The 27750-nt window shown below is 28.0% G+C and overlaps 2 protein-coding genes across 2 annotated transcripts in view; one reads left to right on the top strand and one right to left on the bottom strand.

Annotated features, from left to right (window-relative positions):
- The window catches only part of LOC107454651 (SPT16 homolog, facilitates chromatin remodeling subunit dre4), a 38592-nt gene extending 12171 nt beyond the window's left edge, over nt 1-26421 (bottom strand). The window contains exons 1-19 of the mRNA XM_016071908.3: nt 26279-26421; nt 20561-20659; nt 20132-20296; nt 19985-20044; nt 19024-19116; nt 16355-16501; nt 16126-16277; nt 15183-15446; nt 15035-15108; nt 14279-14385; nt 11755-11820; nt 11574-11672; nt 10231-10346; nt 8113-8195; nt 7380-7450; nt 5207-5334; nt 3317-3579; nt 2640-2758; nt 940-1065 (exon numbers count right to left, since the gene is read on the bottom strand). Coding sequence (XP_015927394.1) covers nt 940-1065; nt 2640-2758; nt 3317-3579; nt 5207-5334; nt 7380-7450; nt 8113-8195; nt 10231-10346; nt 11574-11672; nt 11755-11820; nt 14279-14385; nt 15035-15108; nt 15183-15446; nt 16126-16277; nt 16355-16501; nt 19024-19116; nt 19985-20044; nt 20132-20296; nt 20561-20659; nt 26279-26359 — 2313 coding nt within the window. The 5' untranslated portion in view covers nt 26360-26421. The remainder of the gene's footprint in view (nt 1-939; nt 1066-2639; nt 2759-3316; nt 3580-5206; nt 5335-7379; nt 7451-8112; nt 8196-10230; nt 10347-11573; nt 11673-11754; nt 11821-14278; nt 14386-15034; nt 15109-15182; nt 15447-16125; nt 16278-16354; nt 16502-19023; nt 19117-19984; nt 20045-20131; nt 20297-20560; nt 20660-26278) is intronic.
- A 173-nt stretch (nt 26422-26594) lies between these two features.
- Nucleotides 26595-27750, top strand: part of LOC107454652 (protein NipSnap homolog 3A) — a 19309-nt gene continuing 18153 nt past the window's right edge. Inside the window, exon 1 of the mRNA XM_016071909.3 lies at nt 26595-26742. Within this exon, the coding sequence (XP_015927395.1) occupies nt 26713-26742 (30 nt within the window). The 5' untranslated portion in view covers nt 26595-26712. The remainder of the gene's footprint in view (nt 26743-27750) is intronic.

Genomic DNA, 27750 nt, shown 5'->3' on the forward strand with positions numbered 1-27750 from the left:
CGATTGCATGCGAAGAGTTAAAAGTTCATCTAAAGTTCCATCATCTGTTCTTTTTATATTATCATTAACTATACGCGATATTAAGTCATTTTTATTTCCATTGGGCGAAAGATTTCTTAAACGCAAGTCTGATTTTAACTGGGCGACAGTTAAATGAGTCAGTCGTTCCACATTCAAGGCATTCAAAACAGAATTCACGTCTGTTGACATCTTGGCGAGAAAAGTGCAGCGAATCTGTTTTGGCGACGTATGTTTGGCGAGAAGAAATCAGTATATAAAGGAATCCAATTTTCAAATTTTTTTCGGTTAAATATGTTATTTTTTGTCAAAATAGGTTTACCTGGGCGAGTTTCAGCCAATGATGAATACTTTTTTGCTTCGTTGGCAGTCAAAATTTCATGGAAAGAATTTAAAATGTAGCGATAGAAGAAGTTCGATGTTCAAAGAAGAAGTTGTAAAAAGGTTCTTTTTTAAAAAGACGGCTGCGCCATATAAGATAAAGTTGAATGACAAGGAATTTAATTAATATGCAATACAGTAAATAAGCGAAGAGATATTTTATAAAAGTATTTAATGAAAAATAATAACAGCGAAATATATGCGTTTGCGAAGCGTTCTATTTACATATCTGAATGTTGCCACCTTTTTTTATGAAAGTTAAACTATTCTCTGAAATAATAAAATTAGACTTATGCGAACCTTACAGTAACTTGTTTTTTGCACGATGAATGATTGCAGAGATCTAGTAAAAAAGGCTCAGATCTAGTTTAATTCATAGATCTAAATAGTTCACAGACCTAAATCCCTCCTTACGTAAAGGGTTGCATATAAATTTAAATACAAAGATATATTTTAGAACAATCTGTCAAAGGGCGAGAGAACAAACAGTCAGGTGCTTCGAATAAGTTGATCTTCATTGAAAAAAAAGCTAAACTGTACCTGTTCAGCAGCCAAATCATCTCTATCATGCATATGCTGATGTTTTCCTAAATCAGTTGTAATTTCTCCTACTTCTGTGTAAAATTGAACATCATTATTTCTCTTCTTTCCAAACATAATGGCGTTCTAAAACAAGAAGAAAAACAGCAGATAAAGTTATTGTGATTATAAAGTAACATCAAAATTGATTTAAAACAAATATGACATCAGAAATACTTGCTCTCTCCATTAAATTTATCAAGGTATTTAATGGAGAAACAAAATTTTTAGATTGAATTAAGATATTTAAGAACATATGCATTAATAGCTCCACCGATAAACATATTAGAATTAATTTATATTAATTTTGCAATTTGGCAGGTCAATCAATAGTGTTCATAAGTTATATATGCAGGGATGAGATTGGCCAAAAGGCAAAAAAGCTGAATTTCCAAGTGAGTAAATTTTACGCGTGTGCAATCATTTAATAATAAATTCCTGACAATGTAAGATAACAAACAACAAAAATTGCTATTTTAGTTCGAAAAAATTACATGATAGTCAGCAACTGTTTAGATAATTATTTTTCATATGAAAAGAATTTCGCATTTTATATCATAAATAACAACAGCATTATTTCTTAAATTTCGGTGCTGAGTTAAAAAACTCTTTTCCACAAAAAATTGAATAATTTTTTAAGTGATTGCTTTTGTTTGCTATATCTTTTTTTTTGCTTAATTTGCTGCAAACGCCTCATGTTTTACAAAACCAGCAAAAAATATTTTAACTAGGTCAAATTTCTCATAATGCAGCTTGTGAATGAGGGGAAACAGAATGTTGATTAATTTAGTCGTTAGTCCATCTTCAAACATCTTTTCACAAATCCTATTTTTTCTTTCTTTACCTGCCTTCGTCACATTCTTCTTTGCAAGCACAGAATGTAAGTTTCGAATATGCCTATATATGCTAATAATTGTTGATAGAAAAACAGTCACATTTATAGTAACTAATTTTAAAAAAACCTACTTCTTACAAGAATCGCGATAATTGATTTCAAACTCGTGAGAATACGAATCGTTACATAGGTTTTTAAGAACGCGTAAATACAAATAGTGATATTGGATTTTTAAATCTCTTAAATAAGAATCATATTGTAGTATATTCAAATCGCGTGAATAAGAATCGAAATGTTATAGCAAATTCTGAGCTTGAGACTTTTAAAATGCTTTAAGTACGAAAATACGAACTATCTGGCGGGCGGGTAAAAATGAGGAAAATCGTATCTTCTGTGCGTAAAAGGGGCGAAAACAGCTAAAATATAAGAATGTGGAAGGAATGACAGATATGTAGGTTGAATTTTCTGTTTATCTTTGAAAATCGGAAATAAATATAATTATTTTATTTCAACAGCTAAATTTTTCGAAAAAGCAAAATCTTTATTTAAAATTTTTTTTTAAAAAAAGAGAAACTATTTGATAATCGGAGTTTTTGATAAAAAGACGGATATTCGAGACACAAAAGTAAAAAAAGCGGAAATACGCTAAAAATCTCATCCCTGTATATGGAACAACTAAAAATTATATAAATACTAATTATAAAAACATGCACCAATAAACTTTTAAATCATTTTTTAAAATTTTCATCATTTAAAATTGTTATTATTTAAGCAGAGTTAATAATTTGTATTCTGTAAATAATATTTCATTATGATATAAACTTACTTTAAGTGTGAAATGTAGCAATATAATCATTTCTCCATCACAGGGCTGGAAAAAGGCATGTTTGATATTATTGTAAAGAATATCTACTTTATCACCCCGTACTGATGTAAATCTAAAACCTAAAGAAATCAAAAATTAAATACAGACTAACAATTTTAAAAAATGCAATTATAATAAGCAAATGATAAAATTTTTTTGCCTGAAATTGGTATAGAATTGATCATGATAAATTTGGATATACATCTACATTGTACCCTTCCTCACTAAATACATTGCAATATTGATGATTAAGTTTTAAAAACAGTAAACAAACTATTCATTTCGTACAAATATTTCTCCAGACTCAGAACATGTTCTGCATAGTGGAGTTTAGAGAGGTCTATAGATTACAGATTGCAAAAGGTGGATGAAATTTTTACTCTTTAAGATTCAGATCTTTTTCTTTCCCAATCTTTCAGCCATAAAAGAGCAAATTTTTTTCCAAGTAAAACAAAAGATCACATTAGAAGAAAACCAATAACCAAATGAAAAAAACAAGAACAGTTAAAACTAAACAGGATATAAAGAGGTCAGACCCTTGGAAATGTCAGTAATGTATCTTTTAAAGAAATAATGTAAGGAACATAAAAAATAAAGTAATCACAAATGAAAAAACCGGCGATTAAATATTATCTTACCATTTGTATGGGCTTCCAAAGTGCCTGAAATTCTTTTTGAATATATATTAGGTCGGATATACAAGTCTTTCAGCTTTGGATTTCCCTTGTTTGAACTGAGAACTAGAGTATCTTGTTTAACAATGCCTTCTTTCTCTCTCTCTTCAGCTTCTCTTGTCTTATATTTCTTCTGTACTTCTTTTATAAGCCTAAATGCTGTGTTGAGGTTTGTAGAAGGAGCAGATAATTCACCAGGTTCTTTAATATTCGTGCTTCTGTATGTACTGCATGAAGGATATTGAAATTAGAATAAACATTACACATTAACATATAAAAAGGGGAAAAAACAATTTACATGGAACATAAAATTTCAGTTTTTTGCGAACACCACTTTCCCTCGGGAACAGCATATGAAAAACCAGTTTGTGAATGCTAAGAAGTTATCAGTTTTAAAGTTCAGATAAACAAATCTGAGGATAAAGAATAGAATATATTCATCAGAAAGGTTACCTTGTGGAAAATTCTAAGTTCTAAAAACCCATTCATAATTAGTTGACTTTTTTCAAACACTAATTACTAAAAGAACCCATCATTTTAGTCGGTATCAGATTCAGGGTATCTGCTACAGTTTAGATTTTCAAATTCATGACTTTCCACGTCTAATTCCAAGAACTTTTCACGACTTAACAAAGTTACTATTTTCTTCGACAAAAACAGAATAATAAATATAAAAGCATTATTATAATATTAATTAAAATGATGGGTATAACCAAAACTGTTATACTCTGCATCTTCATATTTATTTAATTTAAATTTAAAAAACAAGAGTAAAGAAACAGTTGAAGCAATAAAATAGCTGAAAAAATAATAGCTGGGCAAATAATTTTTTCTTCTTTTTTTCCTGCAGAATTATATTCTAAAGATACTTTTCTTGTTCATCAGAAAGGAAAGAAATATTACTGATTTTTCTGTTCTCATTTTGGAATTGAAAAAATTTGCCAATTACTGGCTTGCTTCAGCTAGAATTTTAAATTGATAAAATAAAAAAAAGATTAATAATAATAATTTTGAAATCACATAAGTTTAAAAGATACTTCGATCTAGAAATGTTTTTTCTTTCATTTTTCGAAAGAACAGCATAATTTTTAAAGAAAAATGATAAAAACTTTTTATATTTTAATAAAATAGGACTCAGAGTTGGAATTTTGTTACAAATTCAGATATTCGGAAATACCATGAAATTGGGGAAGGATTGCATTTAAAAAAAAAAAAAAAATTTTCGTCGACCTAAATTCATGACTTTTTTTAAAAAAATTGTTAAATTCATGATAAATTTTGTTCAATACTGAAATATATGACTTTCCAGGTGCGGGGATACCCTGCAGATTGAACAAAAAGAAAAAAATATAAGACTATGTGAATTTGCTTTTTAATTTTTTTTATAAAAATAAAGAAAAATGCAGATTTTACAAAAATATGGAAAAGGCACACGTATAACATTCCTGTATCTGAAAATATCATTTAAGGGAAATAGAAAACTTCTTTCAGAAAGTAAAAAAGGCGTTGATCATTTTAAATCTACTTCAGTTATATAGCGAACATATATATATATATATTTCAGGGGTCTGTCTAGGTTTTTCTGCGAGGTACCTATTTTGTGAAAATTTAGACATAATTTGTGAAAATTAAAAATTATATTAATAAAATCAGCACAAAAATGTGGTAAAAATATGGATTTATCGTTTTTTGCGGGATACAAAAATAAAATTTTAGGTAAAAGTATTTTGTGAAAGTACCGTTTTTCCTAAAGTTGAATTTGTGAAGGTACCGCTAAACGGTAGTAAATTTGGCCTGGACAGACCCCTGTATTTCTAAATAATTAATAAAATAAAAAGAAATTGAAATACTTACACTTCTTTTAAAAATGTTGCTTCTGGGTTTGGAAAGATATTCCCCTCATTTCTTCCTAAAGCTGAGCCAGGATGGAAAAAATTTATCCTGAGGTAAGTATAATCACCTTCTACAGACTGACTGATATTCTGAAATGAAAAATAAATAATTGAATTGATGAAATCCTAATAATAAAGTTAAAATATTATTTTGAGATTAAATTGTAATTAAGTATGTTCACAAAAAGTACATTAGAATGAAAAATTTTAAACTAAATGTGTTTAAATATATAACAAATAAAACATGCGATAAACAAATAAAGCTTGTGATAAATTAACCCACTGGCGGTTTAACAAAAGGGCGAAGTTGAGAGAATGTTTCTCACCGATAAACTAGTTCTCTATTGAAGTACATGGAAAAACCAGACTGCAGGTTAAAATAAGACTTTTTAAACGCAGAACTGTTAGAGGGTAAAAGCTAAATATGTTAGCATTTAAATAAAAAATCAAAAAAACACAAAATTTCAAATTTAAAAAAAAAAAAAAAAAGACATTTGAGATTTAATTTTTTTAAATTGTATGAACCATACATGCGGGTTTGTATGAAAAATTTTTTCAGCAGAATTATGATTACTTTTTTTCTTTCATTAAATTTATTTCAATAGAAGAATTAATGCTTTAAATTTTATTAATATACTAGCACATTAACAAAATCTTCACTTTGTGTTAACTTTGATTACAACTCAATTGCATCCCTGCATAAATAGTGTTAAGCAGAAAAGTACGGTCTAAATAAAATATTACATTTGTAATTTAGTGAATGACTGACAGTTAAATTTTCAATAAGCACAGATTTGATAATTATTATCATAAATTGCATGAAAAAATATTCAACTGTCAATCAAAACAAAGACCCAAACCCTAGAAAATTTATTACTTAGGAAAAAATATTGTGAGGATTGCAACTAAGTATTTTTGTTAAAATTAAATTAGTGTACAGATCCTTGGTTTACAATTCTGTAATCATTTAATTGTTCATTCTTATTATTTTATTTTTAAATAAAATGATGGATTAACTTTTTTGAAATGGCAAATGTAAAAATATTTGTTGCTGCATTTGTTAATGGTATTAGGTAAGATATAAGGCCTAAATTCATAGTTTTTAAAATTTCAGGATCATGAAATTGAGATTCCCCCCCCCCTTGAAATGTAATGAGAGAATAATCTTGACATTCAAGGAATGTCAGGGTGCGTAGCCAAATTATTCAACAAAAAATAAGCACTTTTTAAGCACTCAAAAAATATTTTTAAGCACTTAAAAAAATATTATTAATTAGGCAGGGTTGAAAGTTTTTGACGATTGACAGTTTTATCCTTTTTTAAGTCACGTAAAAAAAAAAAAAAACCTTTTGGCATTGTTTTTGACAATTGTAAAAAATCTTGAATCGTGTTAATTGAATGGCGTTTTCATACGCTACGGATTGACACAAAACTGAAATAGATCGGGGTTGAATTAATTGTGAAAACCTTGAATATAACAATGCGAACTGTGTCTTTTTGCATTGAAAACGCTACACACTCTGGAATGTAGCACTTATTTTTTAATGAACAGTACACTGATATCATCCCTAGCAGAAAAATAACTTGGGCTCTCATTGGACCAATATTCACGAATCTTGGCACAATAAGGGCCAATATTTTTTGGATAGGCTCCCTATATAGAATTGTCAGATTCTCAAATTATTTTACTGCTACTTTAAAACCAATATCAGCACTATATTGAATTGTCAGATTCACCCAATATTTTATAATCATTATTCAGCCAATATAAGTCCTATATAGGTCGATATTGACACTGTACAGGACCAATATTAAAAAATCTAGACATCCCAATATTGGTTATCCCAATAGTGATAGGACATCAGCAAAAAAATTAGAGGGAAGGAAAATATTTGATAATTTTAAGTTTGTCCTTCGCATTGGTTTAAATTGAGATTTTCAGCTTCATTTTTAAGATGAGATGATGCTGCAATTTTTTTTTGTACACATATAACATAAGAAGCTTCCTATTATCAAAAGTGGAAGTTATTTTGGCTAATCTAAGCTACTCAAGTTATAATGAAAAGTCGGTAGTAACAATTAAAATACAACCTCAGCAAAATTATGATTGTTTTTTTTGTAACTCAGATACTTACTTTAATGGTAGCTATATGAAATGGAACATTTATTCCCATAACAGGAAGAATAACAGTTTCATATTTCCTATCTGAAAAGAAACAATTAAAAAAATTTCTTTAAAATATAAAAATTAACATTTATTTTATTATGAATATCAGTTTTATTGAATTTTATTAAACATCGCAGGCTAAAGAAAATTTATAAATGTAACAATTATTTCCAGGATAACTAAGCGAAATAGGCATTTAATTGGATCTTAAGTTAAGGCAGTGGAGAGTTGGAGGAGTTGAACTCTCCAAATTTCACACCAATTTCGAAATGGATTTCAATAGCACAAAATAACAAGAAACAATATTTTTCTCAAAATCTTCAAGAAGTATAAATTACAATTTTTACCGTCTCAGAAAGCAGATTCTGTTTAAGACCCATCTAGTTTAATTATTTAACGATAATGCAGAAAAGATATAAGCTATCAATCTAATATATTTAAGTATTTAGTCAAAAATGTTTTAAGAATGTCCACTTTACTCACCAAAGGCTTAATAAGTAAAGCCATGGTACTATACAACTTTTGCACCCTAAACTATTTAATCAGATGTAGTTTGAGGCAAAATTGACTATCTACAAAACATTTGAACGAGACATATGCAAAAATGAGTTTCAAATATATCAATCTGGCCATGTAAATCAAACTAAAACCATTACGAATTTTTACTTTATTAAATATACATGAAGGTAATATTTTCTTACCAACAAACAACTTTAATTCTTTAAGCTCATCTTCTTTTGGAAGTTGACCAACTGATTTATAAGAGACATTTGACTTTCTCACTCTAGCGAGGAAAAAAGGTTTTAAGTTATAAAATTAAATATTGCTAAATATACAACTAATTATTTTTATACAACTATCAGAAGATAAAAAACCAGCAACATTTATGTTTCATCAACAAAATAAAATTAAAAAGCAAAAAATCAATTTATTAAAAGTTAATTTGCTTTCACCTTAAAAATCTAAATTGATACAGTAGAGAACCAATATAACCAGGATGCTCGGGACCATCGCTATTCCAGATGTCTGAATTGCCCCGTTTTCTGGATCGGCCAAAAGTGCCATTATTCGATGTTTTATCAAACCCAAATTAGAAAGAAAAAGTTAAACATATTTAAAAATAGGGAAAAAAAAAACAAAAAGATTTCCTAAATTAAAAAAAAAATTTATAAGGATAAAAACATTTGCAAATTTAGACAAGAAAAACAAGTTTAAAAAATACAAAATTTGCATAGTTATTTTTTGATAATTAAAATCCCAAAATTAACTAATATAAAACAAAACCAATAATTAAAAAACGCAATATATTTCATACCTACTTATACTAGGGGGGGGGGAGGATGAATAGAAAACTTATTAATCTAAATAAAAACAACACTTGAAAATTATGGAACGGAAACAATGTTTAAAAAAGGCACTAACATAAGTATTAAAACCTTGAAGAGACAGGATATTATAAGATAAACGGAATTAAGAAAAAAACTTAATGATAAAATCTATGAATAAAATGGATTAATTTATCGAGTACAAAATAAAATTTATCCTAAAAGAAAAAAAAAACGCAGTGGAATCAGAAAAACAATCAAAATTTAAAAAAAAAAAAAAAACTACTATCTTCTTTATAAAATAAGCACCTGCTTTTATTAACAAATAATTATATGCTTAAATTAATAAACAATCTTCTCCTTTTATTTTATTTTTTTATTAAAAGACTATTTTTAAGGAAAGCAGATGTGTTTGCACATCAAGAAAAACTTGCTAATGATATCGCATTTCTAAGAAATCAGAATTTATTAAACAAAAAATTTTTTTTTTGCTAATTGATGTCAAATAGATGAATATAACTGGTGATTAAATAATGCATTATCTGAAATAATAAAACAATTCACCATAATAAATAACAAAACTGAGTAACTGAAGTGGATAAATCTCACATTTCACCTTTAAAATCAATACTCTTAGCCAGATGTTTCAAGTTCCTTAACTCAAACGTTCATTGCTATGCCTATGCAATGCATTTCCCCCACCCCCTCGTAAATCAAAGAGAAAACGAAATCAGCTTGCCACTCCTTTAAGTTTGATTGATGGCAGCTTATCAGAAAAAGAAAACACAGGAGAAAATAAAACATTTGTCCCTTCCCTGCCCCCTCTGGATCTAATGATCTTCAAGGTCAGGGGAAGAATTGAAGTTCCTCTGGGCAAGTGAGGAGAATAATTCCCCCCTTTCCCTCTACTCAACTTTAAGGATGAGTCAAATTTCTGCTTTTTTTTTTATAATCCTTATAGTACTTTAAAATAGTGGGAAAAGCAAGCAAAATTCTTCCCGGTTTTCTGGATACCAGATAAATGGTTCTCTACTGTACGAACAAAATTTGGTAATTATTGCAAGGGAATTGAGATGATTATAGTCTAGTAGTAAATAATTTTAATTGGATGATTAAAGTGAGCACTTTATAATTCTTAAACTTTGCACACTTTTGTTAGACAATAAACTTTAACAATTTGTTTCAACTAAACAATTATATTCAATTTGCATTTATAACACATCACAAAAAAGATCTTCATTTCAAACCATGAAGCACTGAAGGAGTTCTAAGTCTATATGCATTTGTGAGATATATGGAATCAAAACATTGTAAAAACATTATGTGTAAACATGTAACTAAGTAAAAACATTGGAGAAAATTTAATTCCAAACAACCTATATTTTTTTGTTTTAAAGCAGTTAGAATTGTGAATTTAACAGATTTGGGTAACACATTGCCAAGTTTGCTAGCATTTTACTGACAGAGAAAAATAAATAAATGAAAAAACATTACTTTTCTTCTTTCTTTTCACCAGTTTGTTCAGCCAACCTAGCTTGAGCTTCTCTATTCAATTGTTCTGCTAACTCTTTTTGACGCTGTTTCCTTTTTTCTTCTGCCGATTGTTCAGTCTAAATCCAAAATGGACAATATATTAAAGAAATCTCATCATATTTAGTTAATCAGGATAACTTAATAATAATAAATTTACAGAAGGGTTTCATGATTTAATATGATTTAGAAAATTATTCTTAGAACTTTTATTAACTACAAATAAAGAATAAGTAAGAGCTTAATTAAATGCAATAAGATTTTTTCAATACAATTAAATGTCATTAAAGGATTCTTCAACGAGCAGTGTTTTCACTACAGCGCGAGAATCTCGCATATTTTTTTCTTTTCTCGCATTAAAAAATGATTAACGCGAGAAGTTCGCGCACTGAATTTATCAATTTTAAAATGCACGAATCTCTCGAATTTTGAAAAAAATTTAGTCTTCTGCCATTTTGAAAAAGACATGAAAACAGCTACGATAAGTGTTGAGAAAAAAAGTGAGTTCTTTATAATAAGTTGTTTAAAGTTATCTCTAGTTTTCGCTGTTAATGAATTACCAAACTCCCTCATCGACAATTTAGAGCAATTTGTAAAAGTTTAAGTCTGTGAAAACTAATCTGGAAGACCTGACAAAGAGTATGAACATGGAAATAACTTCAACGAACTTCACTATTCCATAACAGAAATAAGTGAAGAACCTATGCTGGCAGATGTAGAGGATAGGAAAGTGTGTGCACAATGCTACAAATTTAATTAGTGATTCCGAATAGTTCAGCATCTGTTGCAAGGTTATTAGCCCCCAAGCCGAATTAAAACAAAATATTGTAACAGATCGATTGGTAAGCATTTGAGCAAACCTAATGAGAATAGCTAATGAAAAAGTAGATACAGAACATTTTCCATATGATAATGCAGCAAAAATATTAAATGTTCAATGGTTTAGAAATCAGAAGATGTTAAAAATTTATTATAATTAAAGAAATATTTTTTTTAAAAGTCTACTCGGTTTTTTTTTAATTTTTAGAAATCTCACTTAACTTTTTGAAATCTCACCCTGTTTTTGAGAAATTCTCTCCCATTTTTTTTCTGTAATGAAAACACTGACGAGAATTAGAAATAACGAAATCAATGAAAATGAAAAATTCATAATTTGTATCACAAACATTTGTAGTAATACAAGATAAAAATAACTATTGATTTTTTTTTAAAAAACTCTGAACACATATTAAATTTAATATTTATATGGAAAAAGCAAACTTTTAAAACCATATATTTTTTAAAAAAAAGCCAATGAAAATAATTACTCTTAATTTCGAATCCAAAATAGCAGTTCTTCTTCCACGGACTAAGGTTTCTTCTTGTACAACAGGTTCTACTTCCTCTTCTTCCTCCTCATCATCATCCTGGAATTATAATAAATTTTTAAGTAATTATGAATATTACAAACTTGTGAACAATAAATTATGTGAGAAAGACTAATTATACCTTAAGTACAATTGCAATATTCTTTAGCTTTTTCTTATTATTTGTCAGTATTGTACAAGGTTGACCCTAAAACATAAAAAAAAATTAAACACATTATTACAAACTATACTAAGAAATTCATACAAGACAAACCTTATAATACACACTATCTACCAACAAGTATTTGGATACACACGTAAACAAGTATATCTGAGGTCCTGATCTATTGCATACCTTTTGTTTTTAAATATCATGTAGTAAACAGCATTGGCATTAATTCATGCAAGATACAACGAAATTCAGAGTTGTCTGACTTTGAGAAAGGTGTCATTATTGGATATCAGAGAAATGTCTGATCCAGGGTTGGCAAGGTTTAGGACAGAATGGATTAATCCATGGTTTAAACCGTCCTGTCCAAAACCCCTTTGTCCAAAACACTTTTACTCAAATTATGTCACAATTTTATCTGAACAATATTTAAGAGGTAAAATAAACATAGAACTAATAACATATTGATAATTAAATATATACTAGAGAATATTGTTTTTAAAAGTATAATGCTTTATTAATATTGTTTGACTCTTCAATTTAAACAAAGGAAGATTAATCAGTAATCAAGTTCAATTGGTCCTCTCATTCAATAGTACATAACTGAAGTTTGGCCTTGCCATACAGGTTAAAATATTAGGGACTAAGTGCTTGGTTCATCATAAACAGATTTATTTATCTATAGTACTATTCAAGAATACTTTTATTTCATTCATGTTCAATTCTTTTAGTACAGTGGTGATACATCACCAGTGTCAGTAACTGAAACTGATGTTATGCCCTTCAAAACTATTAATACATTTTTCAGTTATTTTGTATTTTCAATTTATAAAAACATTTTTTCTTTAAAATAGATGTCTTTTTTATCATCCTGTGATGCAGAAATTATAAAATTTTTTAAAAAAAATATTGTGAAAAATAAAAGGTTAATTTTTGAACAAATTTAGTATTTTTTTAAGAAAAATTATTATTTTTTAATATTGCCATATTTATCCTTATGCAAAAATATTATTTATCAGTATTAAAAGCATATTTATATTTAAAGGATTAGGCATTCAATTTTGTTGTTCCATGAATTGTGGAGCTTCAAAAATTATAAACCTTTTCCTATTATATTATTTTCTTTTTTATAAAAAATATCAAATATTTATTGATACATGTAATTATTATGTGTACAATGGTAACACCTATAGAATTTTTACCTTTTACCAAAGTTTAAGGTTTTGGACACTTTAAGACAGTTTTACCCAGTTTAGGAGTGGTTTTGTGATTAAATGGAGGAAGGTGAGTGATGATCTTTAGAATATGTTTCGACTTGGCGGACCCATGAAACTAACAGATGGACACCAACAAGTGCTCTCCGAAGAAATTCAGAAAAACCGCATCCAACCGAGGAGTTTCAACAAGTATTCGGGACTGATGTTTTGATAAATAAAACTCGTAAGAAAGCAAATTTGCTTGGTTTCCATGATCTATTGTTGATTATAAGCATAAGCCTTTGATTACAAAGTTTAACAGCGCTGCTCAGTTCATGGGTACAAGTTGGAAAAAAGGCCAAGACTGAAAATTTTTTGACTGAAATACCTAACATACACAATGCAAATTATCTAAGAAAGCTTTACCATAATACATCAAGATTAAATATTGTACAAAAAATATTTATTCATTTGTCTTTAGATAAAATAACAACAGGACATAAGAAAATAGACCAATAACGTAGACCTAAAAAATATTTTTATAGACAGAAAAAAAAAAAATTCCGATTTCCGTCTTCGAGTCAGTCTTGTTTCCGTCCGCGGACATTTTCGAAAGACGGAAATCCGTCCTGGGGACGGAAGAATTGTACCCATGGCTCAGTTGAAGTGGTGCCGTATATGTCAAAATAGCACCGTAGATTAGTTCTTTATAGCGATGAATCAAGATTCAATCTGCCTCAATCATATGGAAATGTCTGGGTTTGGTTTATGCTTAGAGAACGCCTTTTTCCAGAATGCATTGAACTTCCCAATTTATGCAGGCTGCTACTTTACCATTCTAGACAACGACACGTTTTCTAAACTGCTGCAATTCTACAGGTTGGATCATCGTCACTTTAAGAACGACAATGCCACTGCTCAGGTCCACCATGGATTGGTAAGATGACAATAGGGTTAACCACGTGGACTGGTTTGTCTAGAATCCAGACCTGAATCCAATAGAAAACCTCTGGGATGATCTTAATCACTGAATTAACGAGGGCATCAACCATCCAACATCGGTAAAAGATCTTGAAAATCTTCTCCAAGCTGAGTGGAAGAACATACCACTGTTCATCATCCTAACATTTGTGGAAAACATGCTTCAGAGGGTTAAGATGCTTAATTGGCTCATGGGCAGACTATCAACTATTTAATATGAATTTGGTGAATATTAGTGTGTCAATGTTAAAAAGAGAAAGATTATATTTCATGTTACATGCACGAGAAAAAGAAAGCAAATCTTGTATAGACACACTTACTTCATTAACTGCTACAGTATCTCCAATAAACAACGCATACACTTCAGTTTTGTTATCAACCTTTTTTTCTAAATTCGAGAACCCAATATTAACGCTGAACACCATACCTAGGAAGGAAATTGAAAACTAAAAATGTCATAAAAATTCAAATATTTATGATTTGTTTAAGTAAAAAACATCAACATTTACAGAAATACTTCTAACATTAAGATAGCTTCAAAAATGTTTGGTGAAATGATTTATTAATCAACTTCATGTTTGAAGAGCTCGGTGAAAGAAGCAGGTAAGTGACATTTTAGATAAAAATTTACGTTTCTCAAGGAAAGTTTTTAATAATATTACAATAAAATAGAACTTAAATCTTAAATTCAGAAGAAATGATTAAATTATTAAAAAATTATGTATTCAAAGATTAATTAAAAATTTGACCTGTCTAAACTATTTCTGCCAATTAAGATTCTTGTAATTATCATTACAAGAATGTAATAAATCAATGTGTGAAGCGAAAGGCTTTCGCTGGTAATTTAATTATATCCCCAAGTTGCTCCCATATCCAAAAGTAAACTAAATAATTTATTTTCTGGTTGAAGGATTCTATAAATGACTTGAAGAAAAAAATAACTATAGGATTTTTCATCATATAGGATCTCATCATATTTGTTAGGATGTAAAGAATAAGGTAATTTCGAATAGTACTTCAATGAATATTTAAAACAATTTAACTTTGTGAAAAATTGACAAAATCAGAATGCCTACCTTTTTTGGCAACAGCATTGGCTTTAGCTGTGATTGCAAGTGTACTTTCACGGAATTCAATTCCCATTCCAAACCTTAAAAGAAAAATATTAACGTAAGAGCTCTATTCATCTAAATGCATGTAAGAAAATATTAAAACTAAAATTACCCTAAATTTTTGACCATTTTATCCAGCAATTCTTTATGATTCTTTTCTACAAAGGATACTGCCTCAGCATAAACATCACAAAGTTTAACACCATGTTGTAATTTACTTAACACAGTTTCTTGAAGTAATAAAAGGAAATTGTATAGTTCTTCTTGCTCTTTGGTGGGATTAACAAGCAATGTTCTTACTATATTTGAACAATATGATTTGTATCTTGCACCTAATGCACATGTGATTGCCCCAAAATGTAAATTATTCTTGTCACTAAAATCAGAAGAAAAAAAAATCAAATTGAATTAATAGGATGATTATTATTTTATCATTAGATTCAACACAAAAAACACTGTCAGCCAAAACATTTGATAATTAATTTACTGATAAGCAATATGTTTCAGATTTTAGTTTAAAAATTAGGGACCATTATTTAATCCATCCTTAATAATGATGACTAATCCAATTTGAAGAAGTTAAGCAGAGAAAAACACACTTTAATCTTTTAACTTGAATTAAGGATTAACTGAATAATTTTTTAACTTAATAACTGATGTAGAACTTATACCATGAAATAATTATATTTTCTATGAAAATTCTTTTTTAGTAAATTTATCTAGATATTAAAAGTTTCATTATCTTTGACATTGTTAATTCAAATGTCATGGAAAGTCACGAAAAAACAAATCTTAAGTATGATTATTCTTTTGCAATAATTTTTGTTTAATTCAATATAAACAGGTTATATTCAGGTAATAATTATTAAGGTTTTATTCAATATAAAGAGGTAATTTTGCCACCAGTGTTGGCAAAAATAATATTTATTTGTCTAATCATCTGATAAAATATAATAATAGCACTTAACATAGATATAAAACAGTTGAAACAGTATTTCTAAAAGTCAAAATTAAATTACCAACAAAATTTATTTTAAGTTAAGTATTGTACATACCTGGATACACTAAATTTCAAATTATAGTTCCCACCAGATTGGATAATAGCAGGATAACATAAATCAACTTGTTGCATATCAACACCAGTTACATACTTTTTGTCATTAACAGCTTGTTCAACACCTTCCGTGAGCTTCATATGCTTTACTTTCTGTAAATTGAAAACAAGTTTATATGATAATTGAACAGACATAAAAAGAGAACAAAATGGTTTTAAACAAGATCTACCTTATCAGCATCAATTATTTCCATTATCTGATCTTTCAGATACTTAGAGAACACATCTACAGTTACTTGAGATGCTTTTTTTATGGTCGCAATTTCACTTTCTTCTTTAGGAGCCATCAAATAAGCAGCAGTTACAGTTACATCAACCTAAATACATGATTTAAAAAAAAGACATCAGGCATTAGTAAACATAGTTATACAATTTCCTGATTAATATTTAAAATTTGTCAGTAGATTAATTGTATATGAATATAGCTTTAACCTGAAGAATATTAATTTAAAATAATTTAATTAACTCATAGGAAATTATAATACAGTGGAGCATCATTTATACGACGTTTTAGTGTGGTCCCAATTCATTCCTATTCATTTTAATGTAAAAATATATCGGTTATATGCCGCACAGAATCGGTTATATGTCGGTTTTTAGATTTTGTTTACATTTATTTTACTTTCATTCTTCACACTAAACACTGGTCGTTTCTATCATTTAATGCCGAATCGGACATTAGCTTATAAAGGCAAAAAATGTAAAGGAGACATAAAAGAAAAAGATTGCCTTACTGTGCTGCTTTGTATAAACTCTGATGGAAGTGAAAAGATCACTCCTTTAGTGGTGGGAAAATCAAAAAATCCCAGACGTCTAAAGCATATCAAAACACTTCCACTGAATTATGACGCCAATAAGAATGCGTGGAAGACGACCGAAATTTTTACTAGTTACCTATCTGAAAAAACTAGAGAATGTTATGCAGAGGCAAAAATTAAAAATTTTGCTATTTATCGACCAATGTACAGCTCACACACCGGTTACAAATTTTTTGGAAAATGTAAAAGTTCACTTTTTCCTGCAAACTGCACAAAGTGTGCTTCAGCCATTAGATTTGGCCGTGATTAGGAATCTAAAATTGGAGTATGGAGAGTAGTTAGTTGAACTCAATATTCGAAGCATTGCAGAGCCTAATCACAAGGAAATAAGTGTTGTCCAAACAATGAATTTGATTTCGTTGGCATGGTCTCAGGAAACAAAGACAACATTAAAGCTTAACATCAATCCTCACAGCAAACAACCGTAAATAATTTTTTCTGTAAACGTAACGTGAAATGATTAAAGTGAAAAAAAAAACATTTGCATTAAAAAAAAAATTAGTAATAAATAAATAAAATAAATGTAACGTACATTCAAATTGCTTACTGTAATTTTTCTTCTTTTTTTTTATGGTTGTTTGTTTTGCTTTGTCTAATTTAGAAATTTATGTAAATCAACACGTTAAACATTAAAAATAACTGAAAACAGAGTTAGTTCCGAGTTTTGAAAGAAAAAATCGATTATACGACGTTATCGTTTACACGAAGTTTTTCAGTGGTCCCTTCGGCGTCGTATAAACGATGCTCCACTGTACTTTAGTACTGTGTAAATAAAGCAACTAAGATGGTGATAAGCTGCAATAAAACCTTCCACAACTATTTGTTCGTGTTTAGTTTTCTTTAATGTCTCAATTTAAAAAAGAAAAAAAAAACTTAAAAACTCATTAATCATCATAACCCATGCAAATAACATAAATTATTGTTATGATACGCATTACACAACAATGTCAGTATCATTTAAGATAATTTAAATTAAGATGTTTTTCATAATTGATGACCAAGATGACAAATAACTTTTTGATGACAAAATGACCAATTTTGCTATCTAAAGGGGAGGGGTCTTCTGTTTCACCACACCAAGAATGAGTTGCAAATAACAACACCATATATGTTCAATGCCATATAGATATGTTCAAACAAAAATGTCACCACATATGTATAAATAAAAAGCAAGTGAGCTACTAATCTCCTAAGACATTTAAATTATTTATTTTAGTTAAATATCTTAGGAGATTAACTAAAATAAATAATTTTAGTAACAAATATATATAGTTTATATAAGTATACAATAGCTTAGAATATGCTACTAATGTCCTGAGCAAGCTGGAAAAAAGCATAAGGTTGACATTGCTGCTACAATATTTCATAATTTATAACTTCTTGTTGAATGTAATAAACTATTAAAATTGAAATTGTATTACTTTTCTAAATTTTAACTTTTATCATACAGATTTCGTTATATTTCAAGGAAATGGTGAATAGTTTCCAAAGGTTCTACAATTTTTATTAAAGCTTAGAGATCTTTTTAGTACAGTCATAACTTTATATGCTAATTAGAAATTAGCCAACATGAGTTAATTATCACATCTTAGGAAAATATCCAATGCCTAGGGGTTTCAAAGAAAATAGTGGAAAAACAATGTAAAACACAAGTTATTCAAGGCAAGAAATACCACTTTTTTAACAACCATACAGGATAGTAATTTAGAGATACAAATATATAGTTTAAAACATATGACAGTGCTGAAATAGTATCTCACAGCTGAAATCATACAGATATAATTACCCTTTTTTTTAAACAAGATAAACTATAAAAATTGCTAATTAAAATTGGTGTAAAAATTAAGCCCAACATTACAAATTTTTTTTTTAAACACGGATATTATAAAATGAATTATTTTAATTTTAAAATAGATCAAAACTTTTTTCTGCCAGAGATAATTTGCACAATTAGCAGAGAAGGGTTAAAATCCCTAAATTATAATATGATTTAACTTATTAAGAGACAAATTAATGCTTACAGTTTCAAAATTTTCCTTGGAAATCGCAGCTCTCCAAGATTCTAAAAAGTCCCCAGGAAATTTGTCTTTAGAAAACTCACCAATAACATTACCCTGAAAAAGAAACAATACATTATTACAATTTCATATAATTACTCTATACAAAATAATTAACATACTTAAGATGGATTGACTTAAGACATAATTCTAAAATTCATAAGTGTAAGTTTTGCTTTAAACTATTTCAGGGAAAACACACTTTAGAAACATTGCTTGCTCTCTTGTCTTTAATTTAGTGAAAAAAAAAATTTTTTTGAGCAAACACCGAATTTTTTATGTAATAAACATAAAAGTTTGGCTTCATTATCAACCTAAGATTTATTTGTTATTTTTTTAAAAACACTGCCAAGTTCTTTATTTAATCTAAATTTTTTCTTTCTTCAACTATGAAATACAAAAATTTACACACGTTTATACCAGTAGTCACCAAATGGTTGCCCTTGAAAGAACTGAAAACAAACTTAATGTAATCATTAAGTTAACTTTAATTAATCATTTATCATTACGTGACTTTCCTTTCTTAATCTTAAGTTGCCATATTAAATAGAAATTTCATAAAAAATTTTTTGCCTTCGATAAATTGTGTTGTATACTCTTTTTTTAATTATTTCACATGCTGTCAATTTTATTTTGAATTTAATAGACAGTTCTGACACTCTAGTAATAGCTAGTTCTCAACTTTAGATATAATTTATTGTCAAGCTTTTTTAATGTTTTCTCTTTCAAAATATTAGATACTGTATTCATACTTTTATGTAAAATAAATAAAATAAAAAAAATACAGAACAAATAAAAACATAAAAAAAGAAATACATAAATCACATTTTTTAAAATTTTTATTAAAGGCAAAACTCTACATTTAAAACTTTGTTTCTGAGCACTAGGGATTTTAAATAAACAATAAATAAAAATGAAAACATACCTTCTTACTGTTTTTAATAGCTGCAATCAGTTTTTCAAAATTTGCTTTGTCTTTATCAGCCTATAAAAATTACATAATACAAATTTTGATATGGAGTTGCTTCATAAAATTAATAGCAATGATTTCATAAGTTAAGAGTTAATTTACCTTATCACGAACTAAAACTGAGAGTGATGGAACACCGTTTTCATTTTCCTTCCCAGATTCAAATTGCTTTAAAAAATCTACTTTCTTTTTACTGGCCAGAAAGTAAACACTATTTTCACAAAAAACCATTAGGGTATCAGTAAGCTCATAAGCAAAGAGCCATGTCTGAAAGCAAAGAAAGAATTTTAATACAATTTTTAGTTAGCTCATAACTAAAATTTATTTACTGCAATAAAGAATTGACAAAGTACTTTTAAACTGTTACTAACAGATATCATTATACAATCTACATAAATTAAGGCTCATTAAATCTTATCAAAAACTATGAACTAATATCTACTTTTAGAAAATTTTCGTGTTAAAATATTTTATGTAAATCCTATAACTATTTACTTTAAAACCATTAAACAATAAGTATAAATTCCTCACCTGTAAAGCAGTGGATTTACTGTAAACAATATCATCATCAACACCAACAGCACACACCAAAGCATCCATTTTAGAAAATCCATTTTCACCTTCGGGATTCTGTAAACATAAATACATTGAAAAACTGAATGCAGATTTATTCATTTAATTGACTTTCTTTAAAACCGAATATTACCAATATAAAATAAACCCAAATATAAAGCAGTAAGTTAAAAAAAAATTTAATTAATGAATTATGAGGAATAATATTGGGGATACTATACTGAGTATTGTTTAATTTCGGCCCATAACAATAAATACGAGGGCCTAAAAATTTTGATATTAAAGAAAATTTTATCCAGTAGGGTGACCTGCGGTGATTCCTAATCAAAAAATGAAAACATCTATTTTGTGAAAAAAACATTCAAGGTAGAATTTTAATATTTACTGGAAGTTTGAGGGTTTATGAGGTAAGTCCTATGCTACTTTCTTTTGTTTGAAAATCTAATTAGAATTTAAAATACTTTAAATTTTTAGTGATCAGGAATTATCCCTTCTCTTGATCATTTCTGGGGTAATTCCTGATCACTTCTGGGCAGGGTTGGCAGGTTTTTGACATGTGACAGTTTTTGACGGTTTTAACCATGGTTTAAACCGTCACGTCAAAAACCTATATTCATATGTGAAATTTAATTAATACATAAAATTTATATATTTTTTATAAAGGATAGTGTTTCTAAATATGTTCTAGAAAAAATAAATTTAAAATTTTGAAGAAACACTTATATTTTGAATAGTAACCAAAATCTTGTACTTTTGAAAGCTCACATCTTTTGTAATATTATGTATTCATTTTCATGTGTTATTGAAAATCTGCAGTGATATTATTAAGAAATTTATTTATAACCAAATTTAGTGTATAGTATAGATTATACTAAAAATTAGACATTTTTAAAGATAAACATTAGCAGTTTTGTACATTAGACATCTTTTAAAGAAAAATCTTTTTAATATTCTTTTAAATCTTCTTAATAATCTTTTTAACATAAGACAATACAAATTTAAGTGCTTTCTGTTAAATACACAGAGTAGTTAGTGTCGATTTACAGTATATTCAGCCTATTCATTTACTATGCTGAAAATTTAGTTTATCCAAATACTTGTGAATTTCATTTTGCTGAATACGATATAGTTTTGTTGAATATCTAAATATTCAGCTGTTGAATAATTACTTCTTGCTTTCAAGATATGCATTATTTGTATTCTTAATACAAGTGGAGAAAAAAAAATTAAGAGATAAAAATTGTTTTAAAATGATAAGTGTAATAATTATAAATAAATATAATAAACAATATGAATTATATTTATCATTATTCATAAATATAACTACTTTTAAATTCAAATTAACATACTGGATAATAAAGATATTCGGTATAACATTAAAAAAAAATTTTTATACACTTGTATCTTATATCAAGTTTGTATTTATACAACATAACTTGTAAGTTCCTTATAAATATTAGTTATATGTTCCTTATATGTCAAAAATGCATAGTAATAAACTTTTAATTTTCTTAAGTATCAAAAAGAAAAAAAAAATTTTTTTAAATATAAATATTTAAACAATTTTTGTGCAAAATTTTTCTGCACATGCATTTGAATATAAATTTCTGAGATTTTAAATCTGTTATTTTACCTTAATTTTAATTAAAAAATATTTTAAAACCTGCTGATTACCTATAGTATAATTAAATTTCAATATAATGCATGGCAACTGTTGGTAGTTTTGAAGTTTATATATTTTCTTGGCAAACTTCAGTTTTTGACATTTTTGACGGGTTTTTGACGGTTTAAACCAGTATTATACCCTTGTCATGTCAAAAACCACTTTTTGACGCCAAAAACCCAACCCTGCTTCTGGGGTAATTACTGATCACCAGTTTTTATTAAAGGGACTATTTAAAAATAATTATACAATGGTAGTTAACAAATAAGTAATCAAGATCAAACAAATAAACCAAAAATATATGTTTAAGCAGCTAATAAAACGATTTATTTAAAAGCAATAAGATTAACACTTTAAATTTTCCAAAAAATCTTTGCATTGTGCTACACATTTTAGGCAAACAGCCAACTCATTCTTATGTTCTGCTGGAATATAAGAAAGAGTTCCCACATGGGTTACTTTTGCTGGACTTTTTAACTTCATTAAGTGAGAGTGTAAAGTTAAGGAAGGTATGTCAACTGACAGCAGCTCTCACACTGAAATTTTCATTTTCAATCATTAAAAGAAATTCACTGATTTTGCTTTCTAGAAGCTTAGTATCTCTTTTAGGCTTAAAATTTCTTACCATATTTATATTAGGTTAATTTATAAACTTAATATTCTAACAATGTACACACATAAAATTAAGATAGAAGAAAGGTAAGACAAACCAGAAATGGTGCAAATCAGAACACATTTGTCTTACAAATTTTGTGATTACAGTTAAAATATATTTTATAGTTGTTCCACTTAATAAATATGAACTGTTATTTAAGAAAAGACAATTAGCTATTTATAAGTTATTTTTTTATATTATTTATAAGAAGAAATGACAAAGATCAGGAATTAGCCCAGTGATCAATAATTACCCCATCTGTAGGGGGCAACATTTGATATAGTTTCCTACAATCAATAATAATGTTTATAGTAGATGTGAAACAATTAAACATAAGTTTACACTATTTTTATATCAAAGAAAAATAAGGTAACCCAAAACATTTATTATTAAGAGAAGGAGGGGGATCTTTGACGAACTGTGCACATTTTGAGATCCCTCTTTGAATGGAAAATACAGAAAGCAGTTTAAAAGATACTTATTTTGTTAGATTAAACAAAAAACTATAAGGAAGTAAATGTAGTTATACTTTAGTATAGTAAAAAAGCATTCTTGTCCGTGTCTCAAATTTAAAAAATAATAATTTTTTAAAAATAAAACTTAGGTGATCATTATTTACCCCAGAAACAGAGTGACCGTGAATTACCAAAATGATCACCCTACCAAAATGAGTTAATTTTTTTTTACGTCCACTTAAACAAAAAAAAAAAAAAAAAAAAAAAAAAAAAACGAATTACATACTAATGAATATAAGGAAATTATCGAAGGAAAATAGTTGTTTTTTAAGATTTAACTAGCTTTCTCAAAATTTAATTTTGTATCCCGTAAGAAATGATAAATCCATATTTTTGTGTTGATTTTTTAATATAATTTGTAATTTTTCACAAATTATGTCTACATTTTTACAAAATAGGTAGGATTACCTGGGGTAATTCCTGATCAAAAAATGCAAACATCTATTTTGTAAGAAAACTATTCAAGATAGAATTATAATATTTACTGGAAGTATGAGGCTATATGAGATGAATCCTAGGCTACCATGTTTTGTTTGAAAATCTAATTAGAATTTAAAGTATTTTAAATTTTTAGTGATCAGGAATTACCCCTTCTCTTGATCCTTTCTGGGGTAATTCCTGATCACTTCTGGGGTAATTACTGATCACCAGTTTTAATCATAGAGGGGCTGTTTAAAAATAATTATACAGTGGTTATTAACAAATAAGACATCAAGATCAAACAAATAAACCAAAAATATATGTTTAAGCAGCTAAAAAACGATTTATTTAAAAAGCAAAAATAAAGGTTAACACTTTAAATTTTCCAAAAATCTTTGTATTGTGCCATACATTTTAGGCAAGCAGTCTACTCATTCGCATGTTCTGCTGGAATGTAAGAAAGAGTTCCCACATGGGTTACTTTTGCTGGATTTTGTAACTTCATTATGGAGAGTGTAAAGTTAAGAACAGCTCTGGCAGCAGCTCTCACACTGAAATTTTCAATCATTAAAAGAAATTTACTAATTAAGAAATTTTAATTACTAGAACTAATTTAGCTTTTTAGAAGCTTAGTATCCTTTTTAGGCTTATAATTTCTCACCATACTTATATTGGGCTTATTTATAAACTTAAAAATTATTCTAACAATGTACACACATAAAATTAAGATAGAAGCAAGGTAAGACAAATCGGAACTTATTTGTCTAGCATACGGTTAAAAACAAATTTTGTGATTAAATTGAGTTAAAATATATTTTATAGTCGTTCCACTTGATAAATATGAATTGTTACTTAAGAAAAAACAATTAGCTATTTATTAGCTTATTTTAATACTATTTATGAAAAGAAATGACAATGATCAGGAATTACCCCATCTGTAGGGGGCAACATTTGATATAGTTTCCTAAAATCAATTATAATATTTACAGTAGATGTGAAACAATTAAACAAGAGCTTGCACTATGTTCATATCAAAGAAAAAGAAGGTAACCCAAAACATTTATTATTAAGAGAAGGAGGGGGATCTTTGACGAACTGTGCACATTTTGACACCCATCTTTGAATGGAAAATACAGAAAGCAGTTTAAAAGATACTTATTTTGTTAGATTAAACAAAAAACTATTATTAAGTAAATGTAGTTATACCTTAGTAAAGTGTACCAGCATTCTTGTCCATGTCTCAAATTTAGAAAAAAATTATTTTTTAAAAATAAAACTTAGGTGATCATTATTTACCCCAGAAACAGAGTGATTGTGAATTACCCCGGGTCACCCTACGTCTCAGAAAAACCTAGACAGACGCCTGAGTATTATAAAACACGTTTGTTTGTCTTACCCACGTATCTTTATTAAAAGAAAGGGGATAATTCCAAATCGTGATCTGTCATGCCAACTACAATCCCCAAGGTGCCAAATAGATTTTGAACTAGCAAATTTTTTATAAAAAAAAAGCACTGTAGACATTTGGCCGGAGGTGGCTACGAGTTTTACTTTCGAGTTGGTCCTTTTCTGTGATTTTTAGTTTCTTACAGGCCACTGTCCAGAAGTTGTCAAGATTTAACGATTATACTGCCACTGATCACAATATGAAAATCTCCAAAAAAGATACAACTTTGTAGAATTGCAATTCTTTTTCAGAGAGATTAATGAAAAAAAAAGTTTTAATTTATTTTAGCTTAGAAATATTTACTAGAGTAAAAAACCTGAAAATAAAAATTACTTTCGGTACATTACTAACTATAGTAATAACTTTTCTTTAGAGGAATTCTATTTTGGAAACATCAAATTGTTCGAGAATACAACATTCAAGGTTTTAGGTTCACCCAGGGGTGGTTATGAGTAGTCCCCTATCCTTTGAGTTGGTTTCCCACTGTGATGTAGTTTCTCGTGGTCTACTGCCCGAAAGTCGTTATATGTTGGCAATTATTTTGACGTATTTATAGATGCGGAAATCTAGTACCGATAATTTTACATCTATTTAAAAATGCTTTCTAATAGGTTAAGATAGGATACTAGATCTCATTTAAAGGGAAGTTTTGTTAAAATGCTGGTTACGTGAACGTTTTTGTCACACCACAATAACAAAAGTTATAAAAATGTTTAAATCACTGAAAACTGATATAGACATCATTTATTAACAACTTTAACTCTACCAATAACCGAGCCGGTATCAAAATCGGACTTTTGAACAAAAGTGAGACAAGTATAGTAAAAGAAAATCAACAGTTCTCAAAACAAATACATTTTATTAAATAAATTATGGGAAATAAAGCTTAAGTTTTATTGTTTAGAAATCTTATACAGAACTATCACCTTCACAATATAAAGAACAATCTAGCTTTAAGGTGTCGATAAGAACTTACCGACCAAGCAGAATACAACTTTCGAAGCCTACGATAGAAAGCATCTTTATCCACAACTAATTTGTGGTCTCGACTAGCCATGTTGATTACTTTTCTTTCAATATGATGGCGTCGTAATCATAATCTCCACTTCTTTTCGGTCAAAATTTTCTATGGCGGGAGTTGACAATGTGAATGTTGCCATTCAGCAGAAAAAAATCTTCCATAATGCAAGAATTAAGGAGAGCCGCTGAGCATTTATAATGCTATGTAAGCGAAAACTCAAATTTGAAAAAGTTTGTAGTACGAAAAAAATACTCACCTTGGCATTAAAAAACAGAAACAATTGACCTAGCTCTTTCAAGATGACATAATTTTTTCTGAAAAATATTTAATACCATAATACTTTTATTTACAAAATATAACTGTTTAAATAAAGTTACCACTATTTTGTTATGGCTGGCTTATGTGCTAAAACCTTTCAGGTACAATTATTTTAAAAATTTCTTTTCTAAATTTTAATTTTTAAAATTTTATTACGAATGTTAGCTAATCTAGCCGGTTAGACAATGAGGATTTTCTTGTGAAAAATCACTTAGTGTGAGTCTTATATGAGAAAGCCATTGCGTATGTGTTTTAAGTAAAACTTTGTTAGTATTAATTTGTATGTATTGTAAAAAGATATTATGTAATTCATTTTAAACTTATGAAAAGAGTATTTTCGGAAAATGTCATGAATAACATTAATTTTCTTGTATAATTTTTAACCCTCTAATTCATTTCTTAGCTCTTTTCATAAAAGGAGAATGATATGAAGGGGAAAATAAGGTATACTGGAAAATGTAAAAATCTGTAAAAAAGAAGCAAACATATGCTTTAAAGCTTTTTAGAGATTCAAATGTAAAAGAATGAAATGTGAGAGCCAGGTTTTATCATATCGATATTATAAGTATATTGAATCATTCTTTTTTGCTTACAAATTAAAGCTTTTTGTCCCAGTATAATCTGATATCGAAATTGCACTATTAATAGTTGTCTTATAAATAAGATAAGTATGTGTGAAATAAGCAATTTAAAGTTAAATATCTGCAAGAAAACTCTCTTATTACTTCCTGTTCATGACTACTGCAATTGTAAATATGTCTTAGAGCCACTTGTAGTAAATTATAAAAAATGCATAATGGCTTGCATTAAGGCTACTTTTATCCTTAGAGTTTGACCCCTTCTGCTACTTTCTTTGTTTTTTGAAGGTGATTTTTAATAAAACTTGCTAGATAATTTGAGGCTTGTGCCCATATGGTTGAATTCTACTAATTATGCCAGTTTTGTACCTTAAGAGATTATCCATATATATATATATATATATATATGTCAGTGTTTATATAAACAAATATTTTTATTTTCAATAGTGCATTGTAATAAACATATATAAAGTAAAATTATTGTTTGATATCTCTTCTCTGCTACTATCTTTCCTATTTCGGGAGAAATTT

The sequence above is a fragment of the Parasteatoda tepidariorum genome, chromosome 1 (assembly GCF_043381705.1).
Source record: "Parasteatoda tepidariorum isolate YZ-2023 chromosome 1, CAS_Ptep_4.0, whole genome shotgun sequence".
Classification (NCBI taxonomy): Eukaryota; Metazoa; Arthropoda; class Arachnida; order Araneae; family Theridiidae; genus Parasteatoda; species Parasteatoda tepidariorum.